The sequence below is a fragment of the Spea bombifrons genome, chromosome 2 (assembly GCF_027358695.1).
Source record: "Spea bombifrons isolate aSpeBom1 chromosome 2, aSpeBom1.2.pri, whole genome shotgun sequence".
NCBI classification, from domain to species: Eukaryota; Metazoa; Chordata; class Amphibia; order Anura; family Pelobatidae; genus Spea; species Spea bombifrons.
In genome coordinates this window covers 59,214,913-59,241,227 of record NC_071088.1, presented here as the reverse complement: position 1 = coordinate 59,241,227, position 26,315 = coordinate 59,214,913, and the positions used below count along the sequence as shown (strand labels likewise).

The 26,315-nt window shown below is 40.4% G+C and overlaps 3 protein-coding genes across 3 annotated transcripts in view; 1 reads left to right on the top strand and 2 right to left on the bottom strand.

The window, feature by feature from the left end:
- The window catches only part of LOC128472511 (complement receptor type 1-like), a 198,225-nt gene extending 182,972 nt beyond the window's left edge, over positions 1-15,253 (top strand). Inside the window, exon 9 of the transcript XR_008346177.1 lies at positions 15,237-15,253. The gene's annotated coding sequence lies outside the window, so the exon portion shown is untranslated. The remainder of the gene's footprint in view (positions 1-15,236) is intronic.
- LOC128472508 (acidic mammalian chitinase-like) overlaps positions 1-26,315 on the bottom strand; it is a 323,300-nt gene that overhangs the window by 155 nt on the left and 296,830 nt on the right. The window lies entirely within an intron of this gene.
- On the bottom strand, positions 125-22,703 carry KLHDC8A (kelch domain containing 8A). The gene is made up of 7 exons (XM_053454403.1): positions 22,465-22,703; positions 14,202-14,317; positions 4,873-5,257; positions 4,096-4,260; positions 3,209-3,424; positions 1,635-1,736; positions 125-715 (listed from the first exon to the last, which is right to left on the bottom strand). Exons 3-7 carry the CDS (start codon positions 5,255-5,257, stop codon positions 522-524), a joined length of 1,062 nt encoding a protein of 353 aa, XP_053310378.1. The 5' UTR covers positions 14,202-14,317; positions 22,465-22,703; the 3' UTR covers positions 125-521.

The following is a 26,315-nucleotide window of genomic DNA, read 5'->3' as shown; positions in this document are numbered from 1 at the left end:
AATCACAGGATCCATAGATGCCTAAACTCTACTGCTGCAGAATAATGTATTTTCTGTTCTCTAGTTCTTTTATATTTCCTATGAGCTGGTTCCTAAGAAATACATAGATCTACATAGGCCATAGAAAACTAGACTTGAAGGATTCTAGCGAGAGACATATGAGAAACAGAAGGTATGCCGCAGCCAGTGATTTTATATATAGCGTCTGTACTTATCTGTGTTCGATGTTACATGTTCTATTTGTTGTATCACAGACACATGAGTGCATTATATTGATTATGTAATAGCCCCCAAAGCCCGCTGGGGATGGATTGGTCTTAGAAAATAAGGTATTGCTTGTGTTTATGTAGAATTTTCTGCGCACTTCCCAAACTTCTTGGCACTCTCTGCACTAACCTACTCTCTACGGAGCAATGTGTTTCACACACACTCTTAGTGCTCTGATGGCTTGTAGATACACTGCATCAAACACACCCGTATCGTGATGCATTCATTGTCCTCTGCAGATACATAAACCTTAATCAGCTCTCTACCACACTCAGCATCTCCACAGCAGAACTTGGCCCTTGGTTCACACCACCAATAGCATAAAGTCTGTTCTTCAAAACAATGCTAGCACATGCACAACGCGGAGTGGGCATTGGACTAATATTCTCCCATCGGTTCTTCTCAGGATGGAAGATCTCTGCAGTTTCCAGTACTGATGGCTGGTTACCTGAGGGATGAGAATTATAGGAGCAGAAAGAAAATAATGATAGAAAAATGGGAGAGAACACAATAACAATAACTTGCAACAATTGACTGCATAGGTTTGTATTGATGATATTCTAAATTATTGTAAGGAGCTATTGATTTTGCATATTGCATAGCAAGTATTGAATCACATAATAATTTGGATTTACAGAAACAAACGTTGAGCAGGACCCTGCTCAACCGAACGTAGAGAAAATAAAAATTCTGTAAATTGCATTATGTATCTTGAAGGGCAAACTTGAAAAGGTATTTTCTTCTTTGAGCATCTCAAGGTTTTATACTATTTCACCCTTCGGCCCACCCCAAGCATAAAGCTGAGTCCAGAAGTGGGCCTTCTTGCTCTCTTTAGCATAGAGGGATACCAACGTGACCCCCACTGACAAGGCCATGAAGCCAGACACTTACATCTGGGGTTGTTGGTTACCTTGTGCAGGGAAAATTTGCTTCACATTTTGGTACTGGACTGACCTTGTTGATCCAAATGTTTCCTCTATAATGCCACAAGAGAGATAAAACTTGAGATGCTCCCAAGCACAGATGCACCGTAGGACAGAATATAAAGTGGCTGTTCTGTTCTTGGTGTGCATTTAAAAAATAATTGTATGGTATTTTCTTCTTTCTGCAGAGAACTACAGTAAACCCCTAAGTGGCTGTTTTAGGACTGGTTAGCATTTAGTATATCGTCATGGACATTTTAATATTATTTATACAGATACCCTTAGGGTGCACTAGCAGAATAAATATGAAACTAATGGCACCTCCCATGAAAAAATTCTCATGTTTGTCATTGTTTACTTGAAGCTTAGTGAAGCAATAAGTCAGCTCATAGACATGTTTGCCTAAGGTCTACTTTCCTGGGAGAATGGCATTTCTGTTCTTACCTAGGCCGCCTGCTACCACAACTCGTTCATGTATTGATCCTGCAACAAAGTCAGCCCTCCTTTTCTTTAAAAAGCAGGAGCGTTCAGTCTTCATCCAGCCTCCTGTAAGAGATATGTAGATATTTGTACACAATAAGCCATGCGATTCAATATACATAAGTATATGTCAACGACTGTTTTAAAGCATAATTCAATCCTCTTGTGCAGCACTGACACAATATATGTAAAAAGTAGAACTGTCACCTTCACAGATTTCAGCATACATTTATCAAAATTGCCCATAGCTTGTGCTTGTGAATGTTTACTCACACCTCCCAACAGTCTCAGTTTTTGCAGGACAGTGCCAATATGTTAATGGGAAGCAGGGGTATAACTAGAAACCACAGCGGTTCCACTTTGCCCCAAACAGCTTGTGAGTACCTCCTTTGCCCCCACACAGCTTCTGAGTGCCACCTTTGTCCCCAAGCAGACTATCGGTGTCATCCTAACCCCAAACAACCTGCCTGTGCCATCTTTGCTCCTCCCCCTCCAACCTGCACACTGGCATACATATGTAAACAAACACAAATTTACACATGCTAACACACACTTTCCCATACTTACTAACACACATGTACACAGGCATTCTAACACACACACTCTCTGACACACCACTAATGCTAACGCACACTCCATCTCATACCACTTACACATCTATGCTCACACACTTTTCTCAATATTCCTAGACATTTATATTATTATTATGTACTAATTTGGAATACATCTTAAATATGCTTATTCCTTTTCTTAAAATAACATACCATTTTTCTGTATTTTCATGTTTCATGCAGGGCCTCTGAATCCTGCCTGTCATCACTGCTCAGCCTGGCCATCTCTGACATGGCAGAAGGTGAAATTACCTTTAAGCACTCATAACTCTCATATCACCTATCACGCAGAACACCCCATTCAATCACACTCACTGGCCATCACTGTGTAAATGTAGATCTGTAAAGCTTTACTGTTTCATATGCAGGAGCATGAAATGCTGGCACGTGGAAGTGGCTGTAAGCCGTCAGACTGCTGTAATGTAATACATAGGTGAGGGCTTTGAAGGAATGAAAGGATTCTGTTTCTAGGTAATTGTAGTATTTCAATAACATTTTAAATACAAGTTTTAAGAGACAGGGAGCATTAAGGAGAGAAACAAAATGACAGATGAGTTTCTTTAACTTCTCTCTACATCATGTCGAACTTATATGTTCATTTATATGTTCATTTTTAGTGTATATGCCAACTCTGTCTTTTTGTGAATAGGTTTTGATTATTACACCCAGTCTATTTGTAAACACTACTTTATAAACCCACATATTCGACTCCAGCCTCTTTGCAACCCATGTACTGACACCCACTCCGTGTATCTGTGCTCATAGTATACCCTACAATACAAGTAACTTTTTTCTCAAATGAAAACCAGCACCCCATTGGTGGACATTTGTTAATAGATTTATCACTAGTCTACATAGCATTAAAGTGCCATAATACTGAATACTAGGTATGTGTATTTTTAATTCTATTTTAATGCCAATGCTCACCTTGTTCCATGTCGAATATGTCCACCGTCTTTGTAAACTTAGGCCTACGATAAGTGCCTCCCTGTCGCAGCCCCCCCAAACTGTAGATAGACCCCTCTGTCAGGACATATCGAGAGTATGCTCTCTTGTTAGGGATACTTGGAAATTTAGTCCATGAACGTGTCTCGATATCAAACACTTCAAAGGCATTAACAGCATACTTAGACTGCCTTCCTCCTGAAAGGAAAGGGTCATTAGTTAGCAGTTTGTTTACTTCTAGAGACATGAGAAATACCTGAGCATGAATTTCTAGGTCTGTTGATAAGTCACAAGCACTTTTTGATTAAATTGTATGGATTTATGAAGCTGTAATAATCACCATTCGTTAGTGGTTCTGTGAGAGCTAGTCAGAATTGTGGTGACACAGAGACAGCTGCAATAGATTAAACTAGTGACACAGTGACCGGTTCTTGCACAGTGTATCAGATATATGGTGACTATTATACTTGGGCGCCAGCCAACTCTTTGTGTTCGTCTTCGTCTTCGTGGGGGAAAAAATCTTCATTCCTGTGTTCAGTTCGGCGAATATTTGTGTACGTTCTTCGTGTTGTTTTTTTTTCTTAGTTTTTTCTAGAAGGGGTTAATATGGGGTTAACGAGGTACGCACTACGCAGCAGCTTTGGCTCCATGATTTTAAATGTCCGTACAAGCAACTCTATTGGTCGTCGGCAGGGGCCTCCTCTGCCATCAACCAATGAAGTGCACCTGTACTTCATTGGTTGATGGCAGACGAGCCCTCTGCTGGCGACCTATAGAGTCGCTCGTACAGACTTTTAAAATCCTGGTGCCGCAACTTGGCCGGGTTATTGGTTCATGTGTCCTGGCGATGGGAAATTTATTGTGGTTACCCAGTACATAGATCTTTGTTCCACGCAAGAAGGAAGTGGCACCATATCTAGGTGTTGGCATTGGCGCAAAGTAGACCCAGATATCTTTCAGCATATCAAACTGCTGCAGGAAACATTGTGGTCGCAGATCTGCACCCATCCCACCGGCAGCGTAGACCCTGCAGTCTGAAGTAGGAATAATAAGTGTTACTGTGAGATAATCAGAGCACTAAATGGCATAGCAGTAATGATTTACCCATCCAAACATTTGCAATGACTATATATATCTCTGTGCGGAACTAGAAAAACAATAACCAATGTGAAAGGAACAGAAAATACTTTTTAGGAAAGGCATACATTAAAAGACGCATTGTCTATCATTGTCTGCTAAAATGTTTGGGCTATTCTAACACACAATCTGCTTTTATTTTAAATGAAATGAAGAATTTCACCCTCAGTCAGTCAGTCAGTAAATGTGTGAAATTCATTCTACAGCATAGAAATTAGAAACATACAATTTCACAGCAGATAAGAACCATTCAGCCGATCTAGTCCTCACGCTTTTCCTTCTGTAAGGACTCAAACCTCAATGAGTCCTTGGTCTTGTCTTAGATTAAGTATAGCCACAAGGCTATCCCATGCATGGTTAAATTCCCTTACTGTGTTACCACTCACATCTGCTGGGAGGAGGTTCCACTTATATACCACCCCCTCAGTAAAGTAAAACTTCTTTACATCTAAGCCACTGACCCTCTAGTGTTAGAGCCAATGATAACTATCATTCTTCTGGACAGTTACCTCTCGCAGTGATTGATATTCCCATGGCTGGCTCTCGAAGAGAGCTCTTCTTCTTCCATCTTCCCTCGTCAATGTTATAGACCTCCACCACTTTTAGGGGTGTTTGATTTTCTCCCACTCCTCCAACAACCATGATCCTTTTGCCCAGTGCCACCACAGATACCCCAGCCCTGGCTGATGGCATGGGCTCCAAGCTACTCCATTGGTTTGCTTCAGGAGAAAACACCTCAAATGTGTTCATAGGGTTTCCTGCGTCATCGCATCCTCCTATGGCAAAGATCTGCCCACTGGCTTCAGCCAAAGAGCAATACACACGAGGACTGGATAAAGGAGCCAGCGTCTGCCAGCGGAAGTCTTTGGCATCTGGGTGCTGGAAAGCCTGCATCTTGAACACCAAAATAGATATAGTTAAACATGTATCCAAAGAAATGCAGGAGCCTAATCACATATTTCCAATCTATCATGAACAAAAGCTTACATTTTACATGAGAAAATTACAAAATAAATAAAACTTGAACTGCAGATTTTGTTTAAAATAGTGGTGCAGGCTTACTTACTTGCTACTTCTGTGCTTCTTATCCAGTCCTATGTTTTCACTTTTATCCCAATGTCTGACACATTTCTTAAAATTTTAATACATAAGTAAGATGTGCTTACACTGGTTGCTGTACCGGCTTAATAAGCTTTCCAATGACCCTGTTAGATGTCTAGTGGTTAGGATGTGAACCGTGCATCTGTGATTTGCACGTCAAACGCATGTGTTCATTAGGGTGTGTTGTATTTTTTGGTTTGTGCCCTGGGCTTTAAATTGCTTTCCTATGGGTATGATTTTAATATAGTATCTTAATTCTCTGCAAAAGTCTACACTTAAGATGGGTCATTGAAAAGGGCCCCTAATTTCCACCCCATATGCTGTTACATAATGTAATGTGAGGCACTTGTCAATATTGCTTCCTACCCATTGGAATCTGTAGATTACTACCGTATTTGCTCGATTTTAAGACAAGGTTTTTTTCAGAGCAAATGCTCTGAAAAATACCCCTCGTCTTCTAATCGGGGTCGTCTTCTAATCAGACCTCAAATAGAGGTCTGATTAGGAGACTAAGATCCAGATCCCCCGCACCGCTGCAGGGGACCTGGATCCTCCTGTCTCACCCCCCCCCTCCATCATACACACACCGTATGATTCCCCGCACCGGTGCCGCACTCTGATCTCTGACAGCCGGGGAAAGTATACGCGACGGACGCATACAAACCCCCGCTGCCAACTCCACCTCCTTCCGGCTGCGGCGGAAGGCGACGTCAACCCGCTGCCCCGGCTGGAAGCACCGGTAAGAGAGGGCTGAGAGGGGAGAGAGAGGGGAGAGAGGGGTGAGAGAGGGGGGAGGGGGGTGAGAGAGGGAGAGAGAGAGTGTGTGTGTGTGTGTTAGTTAAATGGGGGTATAGGGTGTGTGTGTGTGTTAAATGTGGGAATAGGGCATTTCTGGAGTGGCGTTAAGGGGGCATTTAATAGAGCACTCTGCCTCCTGAAATGCCTTATACCTCCCTATATGCCACTCTGCCCCATAATATGCCTTTTAACCCCCTAAATGCCAGAGTGGCATATAGGGGTATAAGGCATTTCTGGAGGCAGAGTGCTCTATACAATGCCTTTTAACTCCCTTAATGCCACTCTGCCTCCTGAAATGCCTTATGCCTCCCTATATGCCACTCTGCCCCATAATATGCATTTTAACCCCCTAAATGCCAGAATGGGATAAAGGGGTATAAGGCATTTCTGGAGGCAGAGTGGCACATAGGGGGTCAAAAGGCATACCATGGGGCACAGTGGCATTTAGAGGGTTAAAAGGCATATCATGGGCCACAGTGCCATATTGGAGTGGCAAGCCTGGGTGCAGATGTGGGTAACTGGGGGACAGGTTGGAAAATACAAGAAATAAAAACAAAAAAAATATTTTTCTCAATCATAGCTTTTATTAAAAAAAATAGTTTACATGAATTAACATTTACTGGTAAAACTTTTTTCCTTTGGGGTCGTCTTATATTCAGGCTTTTTCTTTTTTTCCTAAATTAATATTCAGATTTTGGGGGGTCGTCTTATAATCGAGCAAATACGATATTCCTAAAGTATAACAAAATATTGAGTTTTTATTTCTGTGTGCAACAACACTGCCCTCTTGTGGTTACGATTTCCTCTGAAAGTGTCTTGTTGAAGGATACCCATGTTGAAGGATACCCATGATTCAGTAACACAGGTAGATCTAACAGAATGATGGACACAGATCTATCCACCTTCAAGCATGTGGAGATCTTGAACACTTTAATTATCTATAGCTTGTAGGTGTTATGCCTGTTCCCAGGGCTGATCTAACCACAGGCATACCTGGCATCTCCCTGGGATTATTGTAATGACCTATTCTTCGTAGGGAGACCGGTATAAAGTGGCAGCAGCTCCTGGGCCACTTTACTAGGGGCAGATCGGCCTATTGCAACATTCAGATCGGCCTATTGATGATCCACCTTTCTAAGAGGGGCAGATCGGCCTATTGATCCACCTTTCTAAGAGGTCAGAATGCTTGCCGAGTGTTTCACAGTGTTCTACACCCCTAATAGCAAGTCAAAGCAACTGCATAAATACACAATTATTGTATAAAACATTACCGGAACTGGGAAAAAATGAGGGTATCGAAAAGTATTAGTTCCTGTGGTGTCATTTACATACTGTTTTGGACAGTCCTGATTTTTGTGGCCAAATGACTTCTGGGTATGGTGGTCCTGTTTTGATTGAGTTTGATTGTTCTTAAATCATACACTTTTTTTTTTGCTGGCAGGGAGAAGACTATTTGGAAGAAGGCCTACAATCAATGCAAAATATGTGATGTACTATGTGATTCAGAGTCATTTTTGTTCTTTTGCTGCTAGTAGCCTGTGGTGTTACTCTTTTTCTCGGAATTAATTTACAGACTTATCTAAATGTTATATAGATAGAGATGGCAGAAAGAGAGGGGGTTGGCCCTTTATGTAAAAAAGTTTAAAAGGTAACTCTTATAAAGGGAAACTTTGTAACAAAGCGGTTGTTCACATTGGGAGCTTCACAATCTACTACATGAAGAAATGACTAATATGTCAATGAAAGGTGAGGTTATTATTATGGGAGACTTTTATCTCGCTGATGTATACTGGAAAAACCAAATAACTTGTTCAGCCAGGAGTAGAAACATCTTAAATTCTTTAACCCCTTCAATCCCAGGGGTTTTTGGTACCTCAAAGCCCAGAGCAATTTTGCCATTTTTGGGGTATGTTTAGCGATGATTCTCTTTTCCTGTGAATAGTGTACCCATGTAAACTATATATTGTTTTTTCAAGGAGAGATAGAGCTTTCTTTTGATACCATAGTTGGATGATTAGCTGAAACTTTAGAATGAGAAATTTAGTAAAAACTAGCGAAGATTAGAAAAATAAACTATTTTTTTTTACATTTTCCCTCTGAATCCTCACAAAATTAGGTAAAGTGATGGAAAATCCCCTCCAAGTTTATTAATTCAGGTGTCCTGATTTCAGAAATACCTAATTTATATAGATTTTTCAGACTTTCCCAGCACCAGGGAGCATACTATTAGGTGTACAATTTTGTATAATTTTTATGCCTATGGCTTAACGGGTTTGGGGGTTGTGAACGGGGGCAGGAGGGTTATACTGGCTAGATGTTATGCTAGGGCAATGGGAAGTAAGGTTTTTTAATAATTTTTTTATTATCTTTTTTTATATATTTTTATTTTATTTTCATTTTTTTAGATTTTTTTATTTTTTATAAATTATTTTTACACAGAAATCGTTAGAGGTCCTCCTATGGACCTCCTGAACATGCCAGTGATGTCACAATGACATCACAGCTCACATTATATATATATTTTTTTATTATTTATATTATGATTTTAATGATTTATTTAATATTATTTTTTAAATGGACTAACTTTTTTCTGCTTTTCTCTTTCAGGACGGGAGGGGGAGTGAGAGACATGGTTTCTCACTCCCCTCCCCGCGATCCCCCTGCACCGATCACACTGTGATCTCTATGCAGGTCCTCACAGACCTGCATAGAGATCGCAGCGTCTCTGTGCCTCATTGGAGGGCAGGATAACCCCTCCGATGACCTTCCGGGTTATGTCAGCAGTGACAACCCGGAAGGGAATGCCCGATCGCGCGTTTGCAACTGCACGATCGGGCACTTTCAACTGTAACAGCTTACCGGCTTTCATGCCGGAAGCTGTTACAGGAGATCGGGCAGCAGAAAGCCGGCGATGCTGGCTTCTGCTGCCAGGGGGGAGTCCAGCCTGGTCTCCCGTGCTGTGGCAGGGATGTGTCCCTGACGCTGCACGAAGGGCTGGACTTACCGGGACTTCCATAGGGGTTTCTTAGTGGGCATTTTTTGGATGTCCAGATACGTCTATAGGGGATTGAAGGGGTTAAATTCCTTTTAAGAAATATAAACAGACTCAACATTAAGAAGTTTGGAGCAAAAATAAAGCTAAGCTTAGGGAGGGATTATTAACAAAAAGGGTGATAAAACCTTATATATATATATATATATATATATATATATATATATATATATATATAAGAGAGAGAAGAAAACAAACCATAAATAGTTAAACTAAAGATGAAATAAGGGAATTATATAAATGAGGATAAAGATCTAGCCAAGATCTAGGAATCCTTGTAAGCCAAGAAAAATATGGTGACATGTAACATAGCTGTGTTTACAGAGAAAGAAGGTCTACTTGCACTTTGCAAAGTAAAAGCAGACATATCAAAGGGACTTAATGGGATACACCCAAGTTTAATAAAAGAGCTTCGACGTGCAAAAGTGCTAGCAGATCTATTTAACCAGTCACTGATGACAAGAGTGATAGGAAGCATAAGGTTGTAGTTAATGGTTTATATGCAGAAGAAGAACTTGTGGTTAGTGGGGTACCTCAGGGATCTGTCTTGGGAACGACAATGCAATAAAGCATCTAAAAAAACAATGACACATTGAAGAGAGTTCAGAGGAGAGCTACAAAAAATGGTAAGTGGTTTGCAGGACAGAAATGATCAGAGGAGGTTAAAGGATCTTAATATGTACAGCTTGAGGGAAAGAAAAAAGAGGGGGGGATGCAATAGAAACATGAGGCAAGCTTGGTCTCCCCTCTGACAGCTGGGGACGACATTTTTGAATGTGACAGCACTCTGATATATTGCCGTTACAGATGTTTTCTGCTGGTGACATCATCACTGACCCGCAGGGTATGTGGACACCTTGTGCGGGTCTCCTGCCATAATACACCGCTAACTGATTGCACAAGAACAAAAAATTTAAAAAAATAAATAAAAAGTTGTTTATTGTTTGTACTTTTTATAAAAAAATCCCTATTGTCTTGTCCATCATTAAGAGAAAGCCCCTCATACAACAATCCCTACTATCTAAATAAACACAGTTTAAAAGAAATGAAATAGAAATATATAAATATATCTTGGGTAGACTACTTTTTAAAAACAAATGATTTTATGAGGTGATTTAAATTAGTGGGCAATAAACTAAAGATGTGAATACTGTCATGTAGTTTTATTTGTATGTTTTTAGAAAGTTTCCTGAAAGCTTGTGTTACGTTACATCTTTTTCTATGTTGGCCCAATGAAAGCAATCAACCTCAACTTCAATAGTAAAATATATTGGATGAGGAAATGTGCTAAAGGCGTTCGCTTACCTGTTTTTTTTACTGGATCTTAGATTTAGATGGAAAGATCCTAATAGTTATCTGGAGCATGGACACAAAAAAAGAATAGTGCTGCTCAGGCCATATCTTAGTTGCATTTAGGTTCATTTTCAATCATATTTTCTGAGGTTTGTTTAAAATCCCTAGATTTGGATTAGATTGGATTAAGAAGCAAATCCATGGAAAGATCTAATGATGTGGAGCCTGAAACACTAGTATCACAGTCTGTGAAACCTAAACATTACAGAATGAGAAATGTAGGTCATGTGGAAAAAGAAATCTTAACAGTTAACCATTAAAAGGGACACTCAATGTATTTTTTATGTGTACTGTGGTCTATTTTCATACCTCCCAAAGGTCCTGGTTTCCTTAGGACAGTTCTGTCCTTGGTGGTTGTGGGGAGTGTAGGCTGGTTGACCGGCCTGGGGAAATGAAAAAGCAATGGAGGTCTGTGATGTTGTAGCACAGACGTCCTTTGCAGCTCCCACATCCCCTCTCGGACACTATGCATTATGAAACCTCAGTCTCATGGAGCTTCTACATACAAGAACGGATCTGTCCCTATATAATACATTAATGCATTTTCAAATCTGTGAGGTGATTTGAAGAACTATCACCACATCAACTATGCATTATCCAGAATTTCATGAAGGAGAAACCTGTAGGTAAAATACATATAATACTATATTAATGTAATAGTCCTGGTTTAGGAATATTCTTCTTGCACATAAACACCATTATAAAGATATATTGTGTATGTCAAATTTCACCAGACAGGATGACCTCAATATAAAAGCAATAAGGAAGTTATAACAGTGACCTTGATTTATTGTTCCTGACACACATGTCACATTAACTAACGAGCAGGCAGAAACAGAATACCATATTGTTTTAAATAGGCAAACACTGCTTCTAAAATGTTCTTATACTAAAAGTAAGATCCAGCTGGTATTTTAGTTGTACCACATTCACTTTAAGTGCAGTTTCTCCGGGTCTATGGGTCACTACAGAGACTATCCGGGCTTATTAGACTAACATTCTATTTTAAGGATGAGCTTTCAAAACTATAAACCATTGTTCTACATTGGAGGTGTCAGAGACATTATACTGTCCCTTTAACTTCTCAAAACCTTTATGGCGTTCCATGCCGGCATGAAAACATGTGCCAGAATTCATGACGGGTTCCCAGGGCAGAGGGCGACCTCACTCACCCGCCCACGTTATAACTGTTGCGTAATCACATGATTGCACAAGACTTTCTTTATAAAAAGGAAAGCATCACATTTACACTGTGGTTGCCTGCTACCTTACCATGAAAAGTGAAAAAAAAAAAAAACTTTTAAAGAGTGGGATCAGACATGCCAGTGGGCAGAAATTTCCCGGTGGGAAGCACGGGGGACAAGTCTAGGGAAGCACTGGTAAGTCGGGGGAGGGTTAGAGTGGCATATGGAGGGTATAATGGCTTTCTGGAGGAAGAGTGGCATAAAGGGGGTTAAAAGGAATATCAGGGAGGCAGAGTGGCATATAGGAGGTTAAAAGGCATAGCTGGGAGGCAGATTGGCATATAGGGGGTATAAGGCATATCTTCGGGGCAGAGTGGCAAATAGGGGGTCAATCGACATTATAAACAAACATAGTATTTCAGTAAATTTCTTTCCCAGGGTACATGCAATTACTGAAGACAACTTCACCAAGTATAGCAACACCCCACACATGCATGGTTATGGCATGTTTCTCAGATGTCATGGGTAGTGATGTCCGGATCATGAACGAATCGTTCATTTGTGATCCGGATGAATCGGTTCAGTAGACTGAACGATTCATTTGTAGCAGTTCAGTCTGTGAATCATGCAGTTGTAACCTGATCCTAGAGTGAGTCATCTGCAGAGCACTCAGACACAGACTCTGGGATCAGGTTACAGCTCATTAATTCACAGAGGAACGACGACTCATAGAGTCAAAGAGTCGTTCAAAGATTCGAATGATTCAAAGATTCGAATCTTACAGAGAATATCACCGACACCATACTTTTATAAATAAATTAATTAATAATCTTCACTGCCCCCAGGATTTAGATTCCCCTTAGTCCCCCCCTTTACCTCTAACTGCACCTTAAGTTAACTTTAATAAATTAATTTAATTAACCCTCAGTCATCAGCATTAAATTAACCCTAAAGATCCCATCAACCATAACTGCCCCTAAATTAACCCTAAAGACCCCATCAACCATAACTGCCCCTATATTAACCCTAAACACCCCTTTCACCATAACGGCCCCTGAAATTAACCCTAAAGACTCCATTAACCATAACTGTCCCTAAATTAACCCTAAACACCCCATCAACCATACCTGCCCCTAAATTAACCCTTAACACCCCATCAACCATAACTGCCCCTAAATTAACCCTAAAGACCCCATCAACCATAACTGCCCCTAAATTAACCCTAAAGACCCCATCAACCATAACTGCCCCTAAATTAACCCTAAAGACCCCATCAACCATAACTGCCCCTAAATTAACCCTAAACACCCCATTAACCATAACGGCCCCTGAAATTAACCCTAAAGACTCCATTAACCATAACTGTCCCTAAATTAACCCTAAACACCCCATCAACCATACCTGCCCCTAAACTTAACCCTAAACACCCCATCAACCATATATGCCCCTAAATTAACCCTTAACACCCCATCAACCATAACTGCCCCTAAATTAACCCTAAAGACCCCATCAACATGTATTATATAGGGACAGATCCGTTCTTGTATGTAGAAGCTCCATGAGACTGAGGTTTCATAATGCATAGTGTCCGAGAGGGGATGTGGGAGCTGCAAAGGAGGTCTGTGCTACAACATCACAGACCTCCATTCTGGCCCTAAATTAACCCTAAACACCTAATTTTAGGGGCAGTTATGGCCTTCAGTGACATCGCTAGAGTAGGCAGGCAGGAGGGTTCATTGATTGTAATGAAAGGGGTGGGGCCAATCATTAGTGCGACTGCAGGGAGGGACTGGGAAACAGTAACTCCTGTGAGTTACACTGAATGATCCGAAGATTCAGATCATGAATCAGATCATTTCAATGAACAAGTCGAAATGATTCGATTCACTTTAATGATCCGAACTTCCCATCACTAGTAATGGGGTCAAAACTGTAGTTTTTCATTTTTAAACTCTTTGACAGATCAAATTGCCATGTCTATGTCTCACTTGGTCCAATGTATTGTTTAAAAAAAAAAAACAGACAACACAGGGAATCTCATGAGGGGCATATTGGAATGCTGATTCCTAGCCAGCACCTTCCAAAGTTGGTGACAAAAAAATAAAGCATTTTTTCACATCCACTTTGCAGTTTCACCATGTTTTTTCCCCTAAAATGGATATGTGAAAGAACACCCCCGAGTACAGCAATAACCCACATGCATGGGTAAGCTATGTTTCTCAGATGTTGTTGGTGTCAAAATTGGAACATGCCTAATTTGAGAAACAGTAGAGGTCCAATATTTCAATTTAACCCGATAAACTATATATTCAATAAAAGTGCATCCCTTAGTTATCTCAAAGACACTCACCTTTCTAGGTGGCCCTCTATATCCACAAATCTAACAGGAACACGGAGTTTTGATATTTTTGTTCTACCTTTTCACCTTTCAGTCATGTTTGGGATGAGTGCTGCACATGGGGCTACCTAGAACAAGAAAGAAATACAAAACATTTTACACTTCTGATCACATAGACACCATATATGTGTCATACAAAACCCCCAAATCAAAGTGCAAAGAGGTTTCACTTTTGTTTTTTTTTCAGATGACTAAGGAAGGTGCACCTCATGGTTTTGGGAGTAAAACTACCCTAAGCACCAAAATTACTTTGCAAACTGTATATTCCCTTCAAAGCACATCGTCTGAAAAATTCAAAGACTTTTTTCAGATGTGTTTTTATTCTCTACCTTTTCACGTGTCAAGCACACTGGGGTTACCTGGGACAGTAAATGCTTTACTGTATTTTTCTTATACACATGGCATTTTTTTTTCCTGAAGCTCCTTCCCTAGGGCAATTTTTTTAAATTTTTTTAAATGTCTTTTCTTCCCCGGGGTTGGGGGCATTTTGGATGGTTTTAGCGCAGGGGTCATCCAGTGGCTGTCATGATCAGATCACTCATATTGGTCAGGACTGATCTAATCATCATTAGCCCACTCCTGGTTGGCTCTGTAGCAGCCATTGACCTGGAAGCAACCCTTTTAATGGTGATACGCCACAAGCTTGTGGGTACTAAAGACACATGCTGATCGCTCTCATGGAGGGATAGGGCAGCAGGACTGAAAAAGGAGTCTATCCTTGAAGCTGCCTAATGGAGTTAAGCCTCAGTGAGCTTTTGGGGCTTGGGTGGGAGGGGTCTTTCTTGCTATTGCTGGTCTGCCTGGATCAGCAGCAGCAGTGCCCCAACGTTCACCACAATTGTGGAGATGTTGCAACATTTTAAACTAAGACGTATACCCCGACATTACCATAACATTATGACTGCCTGCCTTATATTGTGTAGGTCCCCTTTTACCACCAGAACAGCCCTGACCATTCAAGGCATGGACTCCACTAGACCTTTGAAGGTGTGCTGTATTATCTGGCCTTAGCAGCAGATCCTTAAAGTCCTGTAAGTTGCAAGGTGGGGCCTCCATGGATGCATCCTGGTGCCATGTGATCTCCAGGTAAGCGAACCACACGAACTAGGCCAGCCACGTGATGTAAAAGAAAATGTGATTAATCAGACCAGGCCACCTTCTTCCATTGCTCTGTGGTCAAGTTCTTCTGCTCACATGCCTGTTGTAGGCGCTTTTACACTGGACAGGGGTCAGCATGGGCACTCTGACTGGTCTGCCTCATATACAACAAACTGCGATGCAATGTGTATCTGACATCTTTCTGTCAGAACCAGCATTAACTTTTTTTAGCAATTTGAGCTACAGTAGTTCTTCTGTTGGATTTGACCACACAAGCCAGCCTATGCCCTTCACGTGCATCAGTGAGCCTTGGCCGGCCATGACAATGTCGGCAGTTCACGGCTTTTCCTTCCTTGGACCACTTTTGATGGCACTGGCCACTGAAGACCGGGATTTAATGCTAAAGGGGACTTCTGCGGCAGCCAGATCTATGTGTATATAGTCGCCTTTGTTGTAACAGAAAAACAGATCAAACCATAAAAACAATTTAAACTATTTAAGCCAATGGAGCCATTCTACTTTGTGACCACTGATGTCAGAATAAGAAAGGGCATACAAAACAGCAATGCCTCCAACTTGGCCATACGTACAGCTTGCATCAGGTAAACTCCCTATTTAGAATCCATACTGTGGTAAAGCAAGAGGGTACTGTTTTTCACAGTATCCAAGTGCCTTGTAATAGAGCAGCGTGATTTTTCTGTACAGGGATGAATGATGCTGCTATGTGTGATAATAAGAATAAGGTGGTCATTCCCTTTTGGTGTTGGAGACCTTGGACACCCATCAAAAGCATACTAAAAATAAGAGATAGAAACCATGTCCAAAGTTCGGGAAAAAGGCTCTGGCTCGCAGCTAAAGTCACTTAGCTTGAGCCAGTTGTTTCCAGCGGTCTGCTAAGCAGCCCAGGGCCTCAGGCAGGGATACCTTCGTCCTCCATCCTGAAGGAAGGTTTCAGACATGATGTGGGACTACACATCCTTTATTATGACTTTTAGAGTGGGTTACGCTCCTGCATAAATTCCCATCCATATGCAGTTACTAGGTTCGGCTGGAACAAGGATTACCACACAGAGATGTTTTGCAGGGTGTCCAAAGGTTCCCCACAAGGCGAACAACCAGGTGAGACAGTGACTTTCAATAATTGCATTGGAAGTGTGTGGTCATCATTTGTGTCTCGTGTGGTTTCTGTGTTGTTGATTGGGGCTCCATTGTCTAGTAGTGGTGATGTTCCTCTTGGCCATTCAATGTTTCCACAGCAGTGACCGCTATAGCTCCGGGCTTCATTTTGTTGTCCAATCTGGCAACTACACCGGTGGTATTTGCAGCTGCTCACAGAAAAGTAGTACATCCTCTGGGGATTGCACCAAATATTTTGAGGTGCCTCTACGAACATTGATGCTTAGGGGTATCTTCAGCTAAATTGTATCCCCGCCTTGCCAAGTGCCTCTGTTACCGGCCGTAACGTGTTTCTCGCCTGTAAAGTTAACCAGGAGACATCCTATATGATAAGAGAAGGTGATCCATTATATTTTGCTTCCTTGCCACTGCTAATATCTGTGCTTTCTGTCTATATTGACGAACGCAGCATATGATGTCACGTGGAGCTACGTCTGGTTAGCCTTTAGGCCTCAGGGCTCAATGAGCTTGGTCAAGCTCTGTATCTCCCAGGTAAGGGAGCTTGTATGTTGTCTTCGTGCCTCAGTTTCCGGTATTCTTCATGTACGCAAATTAATTCGGCGGACACGATTATCCAGTTCCATGACCTGTAGCACTAATTGTGAGGCAAATTTGTGTTTAAAAAATGTTTTTAACACTCTGTTTTGTTAACCTCAGAATTTGCTGCTTTGAGTGTGTTTTGAGACATCGAAATCTTTTTCATTGTAAATCTGCTTATAGTTCCAAAACTAACTTTTTTCTCCTTCGATATTTGTGCCACATCTGCGGAGTACCACAGTTGTTTCCCTTTTCTCTTAATTTTAGTAACAAGTTTAATGCCTTTGGCAGAATATCCCTTAAATAATTCAATTTCTCCTGGACTTCATCTAAAGATGTCGAGACCATCAAAGACTCACCTACAGCCTTACTGTTAATGTGGTGCAATGCAATCTGTCCTAATATTTAACCAGGGAAAAGAAAAAATGTCGGTGCGCTAAGCTAGTCACAGGCTCAAATAATACAAATGTGTAATACGAGGCCTACCAAACAGGTGTAAGCATGCTGCAAGAAACAGTGTATTGGCTGTACAATGTATACAAGAAACAAAAACTGTCTGCGCTTCTTACCCTAATAAAGTTGGCAACAAATATATAAACATAATATAAATGAGAGGTTTTGGTTATATGAATTGGCCAAAGCATAATTAAGCTCACCCGCCACGTCAAGGCACACTCTCAATAGGGTGAGAACCTACTCTCACCTCCTACATAGTGGGCACACAAAGCAGTTTATACTGCTACCAAAACCTTATTAATGTGTTGGGGGAGGTGCAATTAAACCTCCTCCCCATTAACCCCTGGACAGCAAGCTGCAACCAGACTGATGAGGAGCCAACAACCTCAAATATGTGCAAACAGGGAAAAGAAAAAATGTCGGTGCGCTAAGCTAGTCACTAATATTGAACCATACTGATTGGTGATCACTGGATTCCAAACACTCTCCTACAGTGACATCTGAAATCAAGTCTCAAATTCTAAATATTAAATCTAGCAATCTTTCCTTATTGGCTGTTCTACCAATTGCCCAAGACACACTCGCTGTAAACAGTTCATGATGTCTTTACCAATTGCCCACAACACACTTGCTGTAAACACTTCAAGATGTCTGTACTCCTGACTGAACCAGCTGTTTGGTTTTTCCAGTCTACATCAGAGAGATTAATGTCCCCCGTAAATCTCTTAAATTACCCAAAATCATCTCTAGACTCTCCTCTTTACCTTTTGTTGGATTAACCTTTAAACTATTTCTTATACAAGGGCAGCTCTTTTTTCTGCATCCTTTCTTTATTACAGTTATGCTTGTATGACGAACATCCCATTGATTTGGTTCATTGTACCAGGTCTTAGTAACTTGTCACTAAATTGTCACTAGGCTCCAATGCAGAATGCTTGGGGATCTTGTTCTCTAAACAACGTCCATTTGTGAACATCACTCTAAATCTACTGTTTTTCAGTTTATGTGTCACAGATGTCACAGGGACATCTGGTCACCCTAAGCAACATTCTTCTTTTTCTGGTTTAGTAATCAACAAGTCTACTGTCCTTTCTTCAGCTTCTTTATTTTTGGGGGGCTTCTGCCTTATTTATTTTGCTACTATTAAAATTCCCCTAAAGGGTATGTCTGTTATTTTGAGGTGATAGCAGGGTCTTATGCCTGGCATAAGAACCTTGCTAATCCTCTGTTTATACAGCACTGTGTACATACATTCGCCATGACTTGTTCTTGGGCAAGCATTAGTCAGTCTCTAAGAAAATTTGCATTCAAGGAGGTAAAATGGAAGTGGGGGGGTTAATCAAAGCAGCATGTGAATTGCACCTCTCTACCCAGCCGTTCGCGCTCAGCTTGATGAGTTCTGGTTACTTAGCAACCACCACCCACATGAACTCACCATGCGGCACAACAAGGCCAGAGTTAACGAACAAGGACTTGTAAAAAAGACATCAAGAATATCAAACGTGCAGTTATATGTAGTTGTAATTTGCTAACCAGATATGTTAGACTTTTTATTTTGTGTGACTTTGTAAGATTGTATGCAATGCAGCCTAACTTTAGTGTTTGTGGAACTGAAAGGGTTTGTGGGGGATGGATGTGCAGTAAAGTAGAGAAATCCAGGTCACTTGTTTGTGCATCAAACCCTGGGGAATCATGATGTGAGGGTTACATGCTTTCCTTTAGTGATGATTGATCTAGTCTGGTCGATCCATATGGATTTCGGTACCAAGATTCAAGTCCCATAATCAATACAACCTAATAAAAGGAATGTATAAACATTAGTACCAAAGGTTATTTGTTTTCACCAAAACTATACTTATTTGGGAGGATCATATTTTTAATTCTCTTTCCACCAGCAGGAAGTCATAACATTTGGAGTCAATTTACTACCGATATAAGAAAACCTACAACTTGGTACATGGGTACAGAAATTCTGGAATTACCAAGCTGAGCCCATGTGGTTCATTCACTTAAACAGACGAGTCGATGTTTCAACTCACTAACTTTATTATGTGTTATGAAGGACCAGCCCTTGCAAATTTCCCCTGCAATAAGAACCTAGCGGGCTCCGTAGGGCCAGTCCTAGACCAAGTGGCACTCCAGTATGTTAGAGTAAATCATACCCTTTTAGGCAGAAAATAGCAGTAGTAATGGAGAGTGTCAATACATTCATATACATATACACTGCCCTTTTAAGTGCTCACATTCACGCTTGTCCTTACACACAAACATCATGGCTTACACTTGCTGCCACATGCTTACTTGCTCTTAGGCACATTTGCCCTAACAATCAAACATTTTTAAAACACACACACTCTCTTCCTCTTTTCTTCTTTCTCCTTATCTCTCTTAAGTCTCTCTATATCTCCCTATCTCTTTTATTTCTCATTATCTCTTCCCCCCTCTCCTACATTTATCCCTCCCCTTTGTCTTTTTGATCCTTGCGGTAGGAGAGCAAGGTCTGTAGCCCCAACTGTTTTATATTTGAATGGAGTTGGGGGGGACTGATTATGAGCATGTCTAAATGGTGTTCTCGCAACCTGGAGATTTCGGACCATGGCCCAGGGTCTCCGGGTTTTACCACGTATTTAAAATACCCATAAAATGTGTGATAACTTAAATGTGACACTATATTCCTGTAACATATATTAATTCTTTCAGTGTCCCCATGTATGGATACAAGGTCGGACCTCAGATGCCAATCATGTATCCCATATGTGGGGGCACTCTATGCCATTTCCAAGTGATCAGCTTTCTTTAGTGCCGTAGAGCTGCCAATCTAAACTTTCTTACGTATATATGTGAGACATGTAAGATAAATCTGACAGTATGCAGGATGTCCTCACACAAAACATGTATTTTAAATATATTTTGGAAACAAAGAAGGATAGATCAACTTTTGTGGGCTACAACTTCATACCCTAAACCAGCCATATACATGTGTTTGCACTGTGATCTGCATGTATGTACATATGATGAATGTAATAAATATATAAGAAGTTTCTGGATAAATAGTTTTAGACAATTTTATTATTTTGATATTGGTTTAGTATATGATAATATTTGGATAAATACAATTTAGATTGTTGTATATCATGTGATGTGATGTGTGGTAAAAATATAGTTTCCATAGGTATATACTCTTTATTAGGTTGTACCGTAAACCGTAGCAGAACTAGGAAAATTGGTCTGGTCTGGGGGAAATATATCTGGAGCCCCTGGCACTGAAATTTTAGGCACAATCTGCACGCTTAGCAGTATGATAAAAAAAATGGGTAAGACTATAGGTTATAGTAGTATAGTAGCCTCAGCAGCTCAAAAAACATGTCACCCATGCCTTGGTTCCATACGGAATGCTTAGATCCATTTAGGTAAACTTAAAAGTTTGGAGAAACTGCCCAGCTCTGTCAGAATAGAGACTCAATATGACTTTGCTAAGCAAAACAAATGGTCAGAATTGAAATTCAGCCACTAGACCCCGGATATATTTCATATTCAATGCACAGCATATGTCGTATTCTTATTAAGTTAACAGGCAAGTATTCACAGCGTTGATAACCAATAGCGATTGATTTTTCATTAGGGTATCCAGTACAACAACTACATTAATAATGTACAATTGTTTGCTATGAAAACTCAATTTTAGAAAGTTCTCAGACCTACTATGTGTACAACAGAAACACATCCCAGCTTTACAATAGGCTGTAACTGTTTATATAGCAAGTCCTGTGTGCTGGGATTATGCCCAGTGCAAGGTCTAGGTTGGAAAGGAAATAGACAGCCCTGACAAAGCATGCAAATCTATTCTGACATAGAATTCCAGCGCTCATTCATAGCATAAACAAAGTCAGAGGAAGGAGCATGGGAGAAATATCTGATCTGTAAATCTAAAGTTGCAAAGGAAGCAAGAAGGAAAGAATCAGTATTTTTTCACTCATCTAGTGGAAAATGCTTTCTTCTGTATATTGGGGATTCTGACATCAGAAATGACACTACTCTCTTATGCCACCATTTTATTTTTTATCATAAATAAGCACTTCTAATAAAGCAACATTACCTCAGGCATCGACATTGAGTCATGATGGTAGATAAATCATCTTGTCTAATTCAATTTGCTTTTATTCTGTTTAATCAGTGAACTTTATTAAAATTAAACTCTCTTAGCGTCAATACAATGTATTCGCCTCTCTTTTGGAGAGAGTAGCTTTTAGAGCCCAAGCGAAGTGACCACAGGTGGTGGAACAATCGTATGATGTAATTTATTAATTTATTTTTCAAAAGCCATTTTTAATGTTGTTGATGCTTTACTGCCTTATCTCTGATTTATCAATCCACAAACAATGTATTAAACGTGATGAAGATTTTAAGCGGTTTAATGAACGCTGTATGCAAAACAAAGTAAATGCACTGATAAGGAAAAGGAATAATTATAATTCTTTCTTTTCTGTACAAAATACAGTGCATATACAGTTGAATTGATTCACTATAGATCAATGCCAGTTTAAGGTCCTACTTGTACACACTAAACAATTCAACCATTTATGAATGTTCCCTTCTACACATGTTTAATACTAAAGTCAAATACGATTATTGAAAGAAAAACCATTGTGTGAGCTTTTTCACTGCTGAATCCCAGAGCAGCTGGGGTATTTAATTATGTAGCTTTGTGTCTCAAAATCATTTCACTGGAAACCTTCTGTATTCATGGGCTACAATTTAATGTGTCCCTTTAATGGATTTAATAGTAACAACCACCAGGTACTCCCCATCTCTAGGAGTCGGATATAGCCGTAAAGCATTGCTTTACCTAGAAGCATTTCATAGTTAGACTCCATCTCTATAAAGCATGCTCACAATAGGCACCCCCTTCATCACTTGAATGAAAAAAATGAGGATATGTCCTACTCACCAGTACATAGGGATTCCCTTTGTGACTTTAAGTTTCAAACCTAGGAAAGTCCAATTTCATGGAATTGTGGATTCCAGAGATTTCGTCATTTTCTTTCTCCTGTCTCGTAGCTAAACATGCCAGCTCTTTCTCACAGCATGTTCCAGCCTCTCATCTTTTCCTGCCACTGCCTCTAGTTCTCGCATGCATGCCTTTTCCCTTGCTTTCGTACAGCCTGTAGGGAATGACACAGTTTGTGATTGAAGCAGTGTTTCGTGAAATAGAAAAAAAAAAATACTTGAAAAGGCAGCAGAAGGAGGAAGCAATCAAGTGAGAAAGGAATAACTAGCACTTGCTAGAAGATAGATGGAAAAGTGCAAATTTGACAAGAAATCTCATGTCCCGTCACATCCTAAGGAAGCCCCAGCTGGTGATCTCGTATGTGAATTTTTAGCTGGTGATTGGTAAAGCTTAAGATTTGGAGAAAGGTAGCTATCATAAATTATTTATTATGATTTTCCAGTGGGTTTCGTTATATTTTTTCCTTTAAATAAGGTTTGTAAATTGTCAACTTTGCAAAATTGTACTAATGTTGGACTACTAAACTGTCAAAATAAAAGATCTCAAAACTGAAGATTCAAAGGAGTGCAGTAATCACCGATCAAAAGGGAAATAAATTAAGTAATGTTTTAACATTATAGGGAATTCCTATAAAGTCTATCCTGTCTTTGAAGCCTGGAAAGCTGTCGAACTTTGGTAAGGTATGTTTCAACCTGCCTTTTAACCGGGGCACCAGGCCCAGGCGGTGACCTGTACTTGTGCCCAAAGGCTAGTACACCCCGAGCAAGCGAACAATGCCATATTTCAGACAGTCTGCTCCTGCACTATACCTGGACAAGTCAAAATAAATAACTAAACCACCCAACCATCTGGTAAAAAGGGTGGGCAGGATAAACACTCATTCTTGTGTGCCCTATCCTTCCACAGTGATGGCACCCTGTCCTGAGATTTCATCCCTGCAGGGCTTATTCTAATCATGTAATAATTCACATGCATTTCACCTATCCTTCTCAATAATACTAATACAAAACAAAGAGTTAAGCCACAAGGGGAATTCTACACTTTATTGGCTAACCCCACCTAAAGCTGTTTTATTTAGGGATTATCAACAGCTTTTGTGGCCTGCCAAACGCTCTGTGCATTTAATTAAAATTAAACCGTTAAGGGTCAGAGAGCCATCTGTGCACACACTGAATTGTTCGAATTGTTGTTTCTTAATGTTTTAATGAAGCTGCGTGTAATCGGGCACAATTTTAAAAAAAGCTTTAAAAATGTCAATTTCATTAAAACATACAACCCTGATTTCTAAACATTTCCTATTTATGTTACAGATGTGAATAGAAATATTCAGCTGAAAAATTATAAAATGTGTTTCAGATACCAGTTCTAAAGCAGATTACAGTAACCAAGCTGTATGTTAATTTTACTCCCAATAAACACAGTTATCCTAATGCTTACTTTTGATTGAGGGCTAGCAATACACAATGAAATCACTGCTGCTCGATCTCAGGGTGAATTGTGTGAATTGTACACCATTTTATTCAGAAATACAAACAGCACCAAGTAGGTTGGCCAAATCAGCCAATTTTCCAGAACACATATACATTTCACATGCCACTGACCAGGGCTGAAATGGTTTCAAAATAAGACCTTTGAGTCCCAGGATAAACTTTCAGTTTGGTAGACCACAGAGGCCAGGTGCATTTTCATGGTTTTGCTGTTGTTACGTTTTAAACAGCTTACACTTGACCTAAAGGATCCTTATCCTTGCTTCTTCCTTTCAGGTAAAGTTAAGCTATTTATAAATGCCTTGTTTACATCACTGATATAATACTGCAAGTATAAAAAACATATTATACTTGTTTCACCCGGTGGTCACGGCATTACTTGGCTTTCCTGGCCCCCTGGGCCATACGGTCATACCTGGGAACTTGTGGGCTCCTGCTACCAGAGCCTACTCTTGCGGGATGTGGTGAGGACAGCCTTGCTGATGTCGGTGGGTGGTCCTGCTGCCATAAGTGGACGTTCCCGCTGACATTGCATGAAACACCCCCATTTAAAGGGGAAATAGGTGGGATGTGGGGCATGTCAAGACACCACTCCCCCTGACCCGGAGGATTCGAGTGTTTACCCAGAGAAACGGCGCTTCTACCAGAGTTCTCCTGGCCAAACCCGAAGAATTCCCTGGTATGGTGCAAGCCTTACCCTGGTATATACAAAACCAATTATGAAAACTAATGGAAACAAAATTTTCTTAACACCCTAGGTAAATGTATCCATTGTATGTGGGTGTACACTATATGACCAAAAGTATGGGAACACCCCTCTAATTATTGAGTTTAGACCTCCTCACTATGCTTTGCAACTGAGGGCTGTGAGGTGTCTTCGTGTAAGGCGGGCAGGACACAGCCCCTGTAGTACACAGTATACTGCACTGTGCACCTTTAAGAGATGGGGTGCTGGGATATTATGTCATATATGGGTGCTCAGCAGTTATGTCAGGTTCCAGTGGGGTGCAGCAGGTGTGTGACACCATCAGCGGGGCTGACAACCAAAGCTGCTGTCCTCTGGTGACCCTCCCCCACACGCGCGCACAAAACTTGCTTTACTCCTTCTGAAAAGGCAGGGGGATTCTGTTTTGCCTGATACGAGAGGAAATCCATGAGGGTGACACCTTGAGTTACCGCACTGGGTGACACCAACTCTAGTGACACCACTGACAGATTTTTGGCTTACCAATGCAGTTGAGAGACCTTTTCCTGTTTGATTCATGATTTGCTCTTCCCCAACTGTAGAAGAGCTGTCAACACTGCTGGCACTTATAAATAAATGTAATGTGTGTAAAAAAATACTAACAAATTTAGGGGTACACTGTATGGAATTCTAAATCTTTATCAGCCTTTTCATTGGTGTCCAAATACACCTTATTTACAATGAGAAATAGTATATTTGTTTCCTTCAACACAATGTACTTAGTAATTAAAGCTGTCTTATTTTTCCATTTTGGATTTGTAAAAGCCAGCCTTATTTAAATTCAAATTAAATTCTAGGAAAGGGGAAAAAGCTAGCAGAAAATTAAAATTCACTGGCTTCAGCTTGTGAAAAACTTTGACAGCTGCATCCCTGACATTTTCTCCCTTGAATCTGTAGCCCTTATAAGACATAGGATGCTAGAAATATGCGAAGGGTCTGTCCAGAGAAGCTTAATAAATATATATGTACATTTACAGGCATGTCCCGGACCAGTTTCCGACCTCACACTTGCGTCACATCATTATTTGTCTATTTTGTGAATTGTTAAGCAATTAGTAGATATATCACATTTGTTTCCATTGTGATTGTTCACAATGGCTGTCTAGGCAAACTAGGTCTAGGGCAGTCTAGTTTTTGAGGCGGTCTATGGGTTCATTTAGTAGGACTAAATTGTCCAACTGAGTAATCATACTCTTTATTAGACCAATTGGTGATCTCCCTTGTAACTGGCCCTTGTTTCCCTCTTGCCATAACTTTCAGAGAAGTTGCCGTTCAGAGCTTGCATTCCATTTGGAAAAAGTTATGGGAGGTTGAGTGATTCGTCTTTGCCTGGACATCTTTTTTTTATAAATGAGTGGAAGTGCTAAATGGGAAGTTATTGAAAACACACATTTTTTTGAACTTTTTTTTTTAAAAAATTTCTGTCGAAGCTTTAAGTTAAACATACAAAAGGCTTTTTTGGAGAAGCTGCATTATTTGATGACTGAAATGTAGACACGCACAAGTCTAAATTTTCCTAAATATTTAGCTTATGATTTCGGATTAGTGTTCTTTTAAAA